This window comes from Xiphophorus maculatus, chromosome 5 (genome assembly GCF_002775205.1).
Source record: "Xiphophorus maculatus strain JP 163 A chromosome 5, X_maculatus-5.0-male, whole genome shotgun sequence".
NCBI classification, from domain to species: Eukaryota; Metazoa; Chordata; class Actinopteri; order Cyprinodontiformes; family Poeciliidae; genus Xiphophorus; species Xiphophorus maculatus.
The window spans coordinates 12,081,269-12,091,478 of record NC_036447.1 but is presented as its reverse complement, the minus strand read 5'-3'; the positions used below and the strand labels follow the sequence as shown (position 1 = coordinate 12,091,478).

Below are 10,210 nucleotides of genomic sequence, written 5' to 3'. Positions count from 1 at the left end.
CCAGCTTGTATTAACTATCTTATCTTAAGTGAAAAAATAGTGTGAACTACAGACATAAACACAATCCACAGACATTAGTGTTATTAGACAGTATCTTCTTATATGCTATGGAAAAGGTTCAGTGAGGCTTGATTAGGTGGTTATATAGATCAAAATGATCATGTAAATAATAACAACGATCTTCTCTAATCGAACAAAGTCACAGTTTTAGATCTAGCCTTTCTTTAAAACTTCTGTTCCAGGAACATAAACTCAGGTTTGGGTGAAAGAAATAGCCCAACAGTTTTTAGAGTGTACTGTCTGCAAGCCCGTCAATCTATGTTTAGAGGCTTAGCAAGTGCTAGTACAGCTGTTCACTGAGCTACTAATGTTAATACGAGTCACGTGCGATTTCCAATCACACCAAGATGTAACGTGATATGATCTAAATCCCAGATCCATGTATTTTGCCTTGTTCAAATAAAATTGTTTGTTAACACAACTTGAAAGTGCATGGATCAAGCAGCCTACACAAGTACAAAAACACAACACAGTAAAGAAGTGTCACATTACTTCCAGAAATCTGGGTCCTGGTTTATAAATAGTCAGGCAAATATGACCTCTACCTTGTGGAGTATGTCCAAGTGGTGTGTGACCCTAGTGGTATGTAACAAGAGCAGAGTGAATACACAATTCCACATAAATTCAGCAATACTAGATCTGTTTTTAGATTTATAAAATATATACTGTGACTCAAATCAAGTTCTCAGTCTCATAGAGTAAATTTCCAAAGATTAGACCCAAACTTACCTGCTTTTGAGAAGCCTCATACCATTATTCTGTATGAATTACATACAGTACAAATGGATTTGATTGACATAACATTTGTGAATATAGATTAGATGATGCCTGAAGCTAATTGATGGCCCTAAAAGGGGCAAAGACAAAAGCATCATTCTACCATCATAAAACAACTCCAATCTGAGACACGTCACAGCAGTTTAATGAAAACGTTATTTTATGAATCTAAGTTTATATTGGATGACTATATACAGGAAATGGAGGTGAACAATGTTGCACCATCAATTATCCTCTAACATGTAAAATATTTCAAGCATTTCGAGGCAATTTGAAATTCAACAAAACAGAATATATAAACCACTGTTGTACCTTCTGCTTTTACAGTGGCTTACTTTTAATGAGTGGGTAAGCTACACAGACGAAGATCATTTGTGGAGAACTGCCTCCATTTCCTTTGTACATAATAATTTGCTATATATGAACCTCACAACTAAAATTTGACCTCAGACTAAAAGTTCATAAAATAATATTTGCTTAAATCGCTCAGATATTTTTGAGACTGCATATGTTTTGGAATAGTACAAATCTGCTTTGGTCTTGGCTGCTCTTGTGTTAGTTGTAGCTTTGGCCTCTGATACAAATTCAACTGAATTTACATTAAATCAAGACTTGAAGGATTTACTGTTTTTAGAACTTCACTTAAATTCTGAACCAATCAGGCTGTTTAGGGACGAAATAAAAACTAAGAATTATTTGCTTCATCAAAAAAAAAAAAAAATCCATAACTACCTTTTGCAGACTGCTTTGCTTGCGGAAGTGTCAGCCAACACACAGAAATTATGACCCATCTTTTCAGGTATAATTTAAGGAAAGAACACAAACTACATGAGAAGAGATAAGGTTCTTCTTCAGTAAACACCAAAGGAACTGAGCTGCCTGGATGGTGGTTTTAGGTTATCCTCATGCAACCACATATTTATACCAAATAGAAAGACAGTCTGTTTTAGAACCACTTAACAGAGTGCAGAATCAAAAATTAAAACAGCTGGGACACCAAGATGGATCTGACATTAGTAAGAAACGTGAATATTTCAGTGATCAATATTAAAAAGGGGTGCAAATAATCAAATATGTTACATTGAAAATTAACTGAGCTCTCATGAAGCAATGAAGGACAGCAGATTTTAATTAGACATACAGTATGTGCCTTGATATGCCTCTTAATTGGAGGAATATTATGAAAATTTCTGAAAAAGGATATCATACCTGTTGTCAAACATGGTGGCGGTGGTAGCATTATGGTCTCTGGGTGCCTCGTTTCTTCAGGATCCAAATGACTTCCCATGAATTCTGCTCTCTACTAGACAATCCTAAAGGAGAATGTTGAGGTTGAGTCCAAGCACACTTGGGTTATACAGCAGGCAGTCATTGGAAGGCCACAGCTGAGTGGCTTAAACATAAACAGAGGTTCTGAGTGACCTAGTCAAAGTATCAAATTAGTATTACTGAAGAATTGGCTGATATGAAATGTTTAAGTGTAAACAAAAAAACTAACAAAAAAGAAATCTAGTAACCGGTTTTTCCACATCACTTTGTACCTCATTCACATATCGGCACATCTATAGTTTTCCCTACACAACAAACGTTCTCAAAAAGGTGCAATTCAGAAGCTTAAGTAGTCTTCCTATAATGCATGTGCCAAAGATACAGCGACGCATGCAAATGAGTAATGAGTGAGAATGCGATAGGTCAAATGCGCATCTTGGCTTCAAAAAGACATTTAATGTTTTACTTTTAAAAACTTCACCTCTCAACTGAGTCCAATGTTTCAGATTGCATCTCGAAACACACTGAGCTAATTACATAATTGATTTAGTTATCATTCATGTCAATGTGAAAGCAACATATAAAACATACCAAAAATTATGACATACTGTGAAAAATTGTCAAGTAACGCTGGTTGCAATGGGCTGACACATGAAATGTGTAGTGCTAGGAAGGTCAGCTCAAAGTTGCATTCATGGAGTTTTAGAAGATTTTAAAAAGTATGAACCTCAAAGACATGTTTCCAAATCAGGTTTACTTCATGTACACTGACCCATTATTGACCAGCAGATAAAATTGTTAAACTGTTTGTTATTAATACCTAACATGCAATAAACAGTGCTGTGAAGAGAATGAAATTGTAGTAAAACAGTAAAAGAAATACAACCAACTCGAGACAAGACAAAAATAGGGATCACAAATAGCAACCTATAGGATAACAAAATAAAGTAAGTTTGCAGTATCATACAAAAATGGTCAAATGTACCGAAAAAGCTTATAAAATATAATCTGAATAACATTATGTTTTTATGCTACATAAAAACAATGTTACCTTTACAAATTGTCCTTTACTCAGAATAGTTAAGGTTGTTCAGTAAAAATAAGATTTTAATGGTAAAAAGTAGAAGGAAGACACCTTTCACACCCACATAAGTATAAAAACAACGTCTTATCAAATCCAGGTGTTAGCATTAGAAGGCACATCCCACTTCTTATAGGTGAGGATCTGGGATATCAGTCTGAGTGGGGCTCATGTCCACAACTTCCCACCAGAGGGCGCTGAAGTACAGAGTCAGTAAAAAGTTTTTTTTTCTTCTTTTAACTCATCCTTTTCCAGCTCAGAAGCATTCCTTATGTTTTCACTGTTGCTCTAAAAATATAAAGCTTCGGGACTTCAGCACAGGCTTGCAGATCCGTTGAACCTTTTATACAAAAACTTCACATCCTTTCCTGACAGCGCACGACCATGAACCATGAACCACAGCCGACTACGTCAGTGCTGACACGCCTGAGTCACTGCTGCTGGCAGCGTGGCCGTCGCCGTGGCCGCCAACTGAAGATGAAGGTGAAGAGGAAGATGCTGGTGATGAGGAAGCGTTGCTGTTGGATCGGAGAATGATCCCAGTGGCACTGCAGTGAGGCCGAGGTCCCGGCTCAGGAGTGTAGGTGAAAGTCAGGCCTGTGGGGTAGATGATTCCGTCGTTGCGGACCAGCGTGACGGGAACCTGAACGGGCTGCAGTACCCAGCGCCAACCCTCCCTGAAGGAAGAGATGTCTGGAACTACACAGAGGATGCTCTCTCCGCACCTGAACGAGCAAACAAATTGGAGTCCGCATCAAAAAGAGACGTGTGCACACACACAGCTAGGCTCTGGCAGACCGTTTTACCTGTACATTGTTTCTGCCTCCACATCACCAAACCAAACTCTGAGGTTAGGGGTGAAGTTCTGTCCCGTCACTTCCAACATGGCCACATCTCCTCCGCCATTTAACTGAGGAGGGAGAAAAAGACGCATCTTAAAAGACCCTGAAAAATGACTGTAGTCTAAAGGTTGGAATGATGTGAGACAGTCTGATCTGTGGTTACCTGCAGACTTTCCACCACAGGGACGGGGCTGACTGGTGTGGGGACTGGACCCATGCCTTCACAAAATGTGTACTCTGCTTTGTCAGTGCTAATGATAGTCCATGCTGCGCCATCGTTAATGTTTTCCTTGCGAGAGTCTTTGGGGCATGGCGTACCCTGGGATAGAAATTATTACAAAAATTTAAAATAAAACTTCCTACACTTGTTTGTTGAACCTTTTGGTGCTCTGACAGATTGAATCACTGATGGTAAACAATATTCTTCATCAGTCTGGTTCCAATTTAAGTGATCCACCACAAATACAAACTTAAATAGTGTTGGAAAATGAAAAAAATTAATGCATTATTTCTATCTATAACAATAGGGTTGTATTGAAGGACTGTACTCAGGCAGTGTCTGCTGTTTTAGCTGAAACAGATTACTTCTGGTAAAGAAAGTAATATTTCTTGTAGGAAAACATTCATGCTGTTTGTAGTTACCGTAAAAAATCATCATAAGATTTTGATTAATCAGAACGATAGACTGTTTACATGCAATACACATTATGTACATCTTTCTAAAAAACCTTACTCAGTTGCACATTTCTTGGATCCAAGTACGTTATTGCTGACAACTGCACAGTATTTTCATGTTATAGTTCTGTACTTACTGTACAGTATATTATCCTTAATGTTGTCTTTAAATATTTTAACACTTATCTTTGTGTGAACCTAAATACCTCGATGCTTTAATACTTGAGTCAGTGTGGGACAATAACATCTAACCTGTTCGATAACTACTCGTTAACCTCCAAGCAGTTCTTTGCAATGTTAATATTGCACACATTACTACAAAAAGAGCAGTAGATTTGTGATACAAAACATAACTATCGTCATTGTATCAACACACAATGTGTACTTCTACAAACTTAAGTCTATTGACCCATGCCAAGTGCATTTAGAAATGCTGCAACAAAAGCTATGTACAGAATAAAATAAAGAGCATAAACAGTGTAGCCATAAAAATCAGAAGAAGTTGCTAGAGATACATCGATCAGGCTTTGCTGCCCACAGGCCAACTATCTGAACCACAAATTGTAATGTTGCCCAATACCAATTTTCTTTCAACAAAATGTATAAACACATTCAAAGCGATTTGTTTTCATTTAGAATATAAATGTGACAAACATTTAGGGCAAATGTACTGCAACTTCCTTGTATGTAGCAGAAAATAGACGATTACAGTATGAATCACCTTTCAAATAATATTTCCCTAAACTTTATTTGACAAACCTTTTATAAAATGCTCAAAAAAACAATTATTGTCAACAGTTGCAGACATGTGGGTGTGCACAGGCATGCATCTACACACCTGATACTGGATAATTCTTTCCTGTGAAAGACAAAGATACATTTTCTCTGTATCTTTCAGGTAGAAGGCACACTTGTGAAGCTGAGATACAGGATCATCTGCATCCAACTGCGCTGCTTGCTTGTCAACTTTACGAATGATCTGAAGAAATACAGAAAAAATACCCATCATGTACGCTGCCAAAGAAAACACCGACACAAACAAAAAACAAAAACTTAGGGCTACACTTCAGGACATTTGTGCAACAGCAACTTACATACCAGTCTAGGCAGGGCCAGGCCAGTAACAGAGCAGACCAATTTCACTGTCTGGCCATAGTGAATGTAGCCATCTTTTACAGTGAATTCTTCTCCTTCAGATTCATCATCATCCACTAAACAAATTGAGAAAATTCTCTGAGCATCTACTTGTTCAAATAAAGACATAAATAACCGAAAGTAAAAAAAAAAAAAAAAGACAAAAGATTGACTCACACAGGTGGATGTAGAAGGCACCCCATTGTTGGGAGCTGGCATGAAAGTTCCCTCCCTCAACATGAAGGTACCTGGTACTGACTGTTTGGGAACGCAAGCGGTTGAACAAGGCCACTTTAGTCCCAGAAGCTATGCACACTGGTAAAAGATGGAGAGGAAAATTAAACCAAATGTTCTCCAAGAGATTAAATCAATACAGTAATGTGGTGTGGACTCACAGTCTGCATTTTTCAGGGACTGTTTCTTCTTGGAAGGTTTGGAGATGACTTTGATCCTCTTGCTGGGGAAAACTCCGATATCTGAGCTGTTTCCATGTAACATCTTCACAGACAGCATGAAGTGCTTTCTTTTGTCTGAGTCACTGATATACAGGGTTTTAGCTGTGCAGAAGTTCTACCGCAGAGAGAGGACAAAATGTTAGAGGTGTTTTTGAGGACACACCGAGTTTGATCCGCTTTCAATTCCTTTTTTATGTTTTTGAAAGAACGAGTTTCTAAAGAATAAGGCTGCTGCATACACAATAATTTGTAAAACTGTTCATGCTCCATGCGATTTCCCACATTTTGTCAAATTGCTATCAAACATAGGAGTAGTTTATTGGGATTTGTGGTACTCCAACAAAAAAGCAGTGTGTTGTTGTCAAGGGCCAGGGGGAAGACAGAGGGCTTCTAGAATTTATTGCAAATAGAAGTCAGAAAATTGTTCAGTGCATCTGTATTTAGCCTATCTGAATAAATCATATGATAGAAAAATAAAACACTTGCAACTGTCACTACATTATATTTGGTTCAATAGCTCTGTCCACTTTTAGCAAAATAGCTTCTGCTCAGTCAGAGTTTTAAACAGCAGTTTTAAAATTTAAATCTGGAATTTCTGGGATCTTTCTTAAATATGAGAAAGTCTAAGGTTAGACTTGTTGAGTGAGATATCCTGTCTACTGATTCTCCTACTGGATCTCTGGAGCTCTCTGGCTGGTGTCTACTTATTCAACCTACTGATTAGCTGGTTTCTCAGTCAGCTACAGTGAACTTTCCTTTTGTCTAGGTTCTTTCATCATTGTTCCTGATAAAATATTTTTTATTAGCAACAAATTACAAAGCTCTCTCTATAATTAACTTAATTAGACACCTGAAACTACCTCAAGCTGAATGTAAATATTACTGATATACAGGAAAATCCAACTGTCTGCAGCTTTTAAACAGCACCAAGTACCTTAACAGCAGGAGTTTATACAGCAGCTGCACTCAATTCATAAATCATTTGCATTGTTTATATATCAGAATTCCTCCAAAGGAATCTACACTTGTTTCAATTATCAAATGTCAGCACAGTGTTATTCAGAAACTTCCCATACAGAAATCTTGTTGTCTAGTGTCTTTATTGTTTCATGACAACCTTATTAGTTAACGAAAATCAAAACAAACCTGGAGTTAGCACTATGCAGATCACTTTTAGAATTACTTGAGACTTGAGATACTGCTGAATAAAGTAAAAAAACAAAACAAACCTCAACTAGTATCAAGAAACCATTATCTGGTTGATACCATCAGCTTGATACCAGCTGATGGTATCAAGAAACCATCAGCTGGTTTCTTGATACTATTACACCCTTATCTATAACACAGATTCAAATACAACGCATTGATGTTTGTGCCTGTGGTGTGGCAAAATACCCTGGTAAAACACTGTGAGCCCATGTTATATCGTTATTTGTGACTCACCTTTCCCTCCAGAAAAAGTTGCTGCATGTCTTGCTCACTGCTGCCTATCCCAATGAAAACATAAGGCTGGGCCTCTTGTTCAGAGCAACCTTCCTTCACAAACTCCTTCACTTTCTTCTGCCAACCCGTCCCCATCAGATACACACATGGTGGCGGGCAGAAAAACCTAACGGGGACAATAATAATATGAGAAAGCTCCAAACATGTATTCTGTTCAGAAAATATTTTTTATTTAAATAAATCGGCCTCTCACAAACCTTTTCTCGTTTCCATATGACTTTTGTGCCACTTTTGCATGCAGTATGAGGACTGTCTGATCCTGCTTCTCTTTCAAGTAAGACCTCATAGCCTCCCTGAAAAAAAGATGTATTAAATACCAAAAATAGCAATCGACCGTTAATACGGGTGCAACTCAGTAAATTAGAATATGAAAACGTTTATTTCGGTAATCCTGTTCAAAAAGTGAAACTCCTACACTTTGTAAGTTGGAATACCTTACAAAAAAATTATCGAAATGATTTCAATACAGAAATGGTTTGTGTACATGTATGTCGGTAGTACGCAATCATATGACTGTGTACAATGTCTGATTTTTTTTTTCTCCCCTCCAGGGGGTCTTTTGTGGGCTCTACTGTGTCCCTTATATGAAAGTAGGCTGACAGGAAAGGGGGAAGAAGACGTCCGGGAATCAAACCCGCGACGAAGACTCAAGGCCTAAAAACGTGGGTCGCGCTATCCCCTACACCACCACAGCACGCCCTAATGTCAGATTTTTAGCTCCCTTTACAAGGAACTAACAAAGGTAATTTAAAAAGAAGATGGCAATGAAATAATGCATTATTTAATTCATACACAAATAGGAAAAGATTACATTTGATTTAAAATCCAGGTCTCACAGTCTGGAAGACAAGCACAGAGCTGCAGAATCTAGATTGCTTAAGATCCAGGGTGAAGTTTCCACGGTCAGTAATGGTTTGAGGAACCATGTCATCTGCTGTGTTTGATCCACAGTGTTTTATCAAGTCCTACCAGGGCATTTCAGAGAACTTAATGCTTTCTTGTGCTGACAAGCCTAATTGGTATGCTGTATGCTTTAAATACATCAAAACTTGTTTTATTGACTTTGGTATCACTGTGCTTAGCCAGCAAACTATCCTGACGACATCCATACAACAAGTCATTGATGGAGTAATGCATGTAAAAGAAGCTCCAACCAAGAATGTACACTTTATTACATGGTACATTTTCATGGTGGGTAGCAAATCTATATACTTTTTGAATTTCAGAACTCAGATAATTTAAATTTGATGATTTACTGAATTGGTAAGTTGTATTTGTAAATAGTATGTTCTGTCGGGCTTAGTTGGAGTCTCTACTCACCTCGTTAACCGTCGAGGAAGATGCTGCTCACTAAACTTCCTGCAAAACAACAACAGGATTTGATGCATTTTACGTGTCGTCTTAGTACAGGAGCAAAAAAGTCAAACTTTAGCCTCTGTTACTGTCCTAACACAGTTCTAGTTTATTGCACAATATGTATTCACCAGGAATATAATCAATCAGCAGCTATAATAATAAAATGAGCAAATGTTGAGATGGAATAGGCTGTTGTGGAGTATGGAAAGAGAATTGGCTATAATAAACTAATACTTTCAAAAAGAAGGCAGTAACTGATATCTTTTTAAACTATTGAGACAAATAAATTACAGTATTAATTTCGAAAATGTCGCTATTAACACGTTTTAGGGATATACTGGAGAAATAAGGAGAAAATCTGATTAAGAAAACATACATGACACGAAGTATCTGCACTAATCTGAAATAATTAAGGAGAAATTCAAGAGGAATAGAGAACCAGCATGCTGCGAAAAATAGTTTTGAGAAACTGACCCAGCATTAAACCACAAGCTGGATTCGGTGAAATTACCGAGTTAACAACAATAATATTTTAAAAAACTATTACTTCCAATATGAATAAAAACTCTGTGAAACCTAGGAGTGCTTCTCTGTATGATAACTTGACATTTTCAACCACATTATGGTCCAATTTCTACTTACCCCGTAACTACGGGCGCCATCTTCGAATCTCCCCTCAACCCTCCCCATCGAAAAAAAAAATCCAACAATCGCGAGATCCCACCCCCAAGCTCTCGCCAAAGCCAATCCGCTTCAGAAAAACCGTACTAGCAGCGACGAGATTGACGGAGGGAGATGTGATGGGGGAAAAGGGTGAGAGAAGTGGGAGGGGTAAAAAGGAAGGGTGGCGATGGGGTGACCAACAGAAAGCACACGCCAAAACAACAGGCGTGGGAAAGTAGTTAAATCGCGCGAGAACGGGAAACTCATTGTTGACACGAACCGATAACCCACAGGCATCGCGAGATTAAGAGGCACCTTAACTACCCGTTTTTAGTACTCTCTCTGTTACACGATTCCCACGACTTCTCTCAGGCAATACACCAACCCTTTGACAG

At 38.0% G+C, this 10,210-nt stretch overlaps 1 protein-coding gene across 1 annotated transcript; it reads right to left on the bottom strand.

The window, feature by feature from the left end:
• Nucleotides 1-2,542: 2,542 nt before the first annotated feature.
• LOC102220009 (recombining binding protein suppressor of hairless-like) lies at nt 2,543-9,997 on the bottom strand. The gene is made up of 11 exons (XM_005805036.2): nt 9,795-9,997; nt 9,117-9,155; nt 7,994-8,089; nt 7,737-7,902; nt 6,234-6,408; nt 6,016-6,153; nt 5,803-5,915; nt 5,543-5,683; nt 4,193-4,348; nt 3,994-4,097; nt 2,543-3,912 (listed from the first exon to the last, which is right to left on the bottom strand). The coding sequence occupies exons 1-11, from the start codon at nt 9,812-9,814 to the stop codon at nt 3,594-3,596; spliced, it is 1,467 nt and encodes a 488-aa protein (XP_005805093.1). The 5' UTR covers nt 9,815-9,997; the 3' UTR covers nt 2,543-3,593.
• Between the last annotated feature and the right edge of the window lie 213 nt (nt 9,998-10,210).

Bases quoted from the DNA above. Each gene is read 5' to 3' on its own strand.
- LOC102220009 (XM_005805036.2), bottom strand. From the start codon at position 9,814: ATGGCGCCCGTAGTTACGGG. The intron at 5,684-5,802 runs GTATGTAAGTTG...GTATTTCTTCAG, and splicing joins GCCTGGCCCTGCCTAGACTG to ATCATTCGTAAAGTTGACAA. The intron at 4,349-5,542 runs GTGTGTAGATGC...TTTCTATCCCAG, and splicing joins AAAGAATTATCCAGTATCAG to GGTACGCCATGCCCCAAAGA.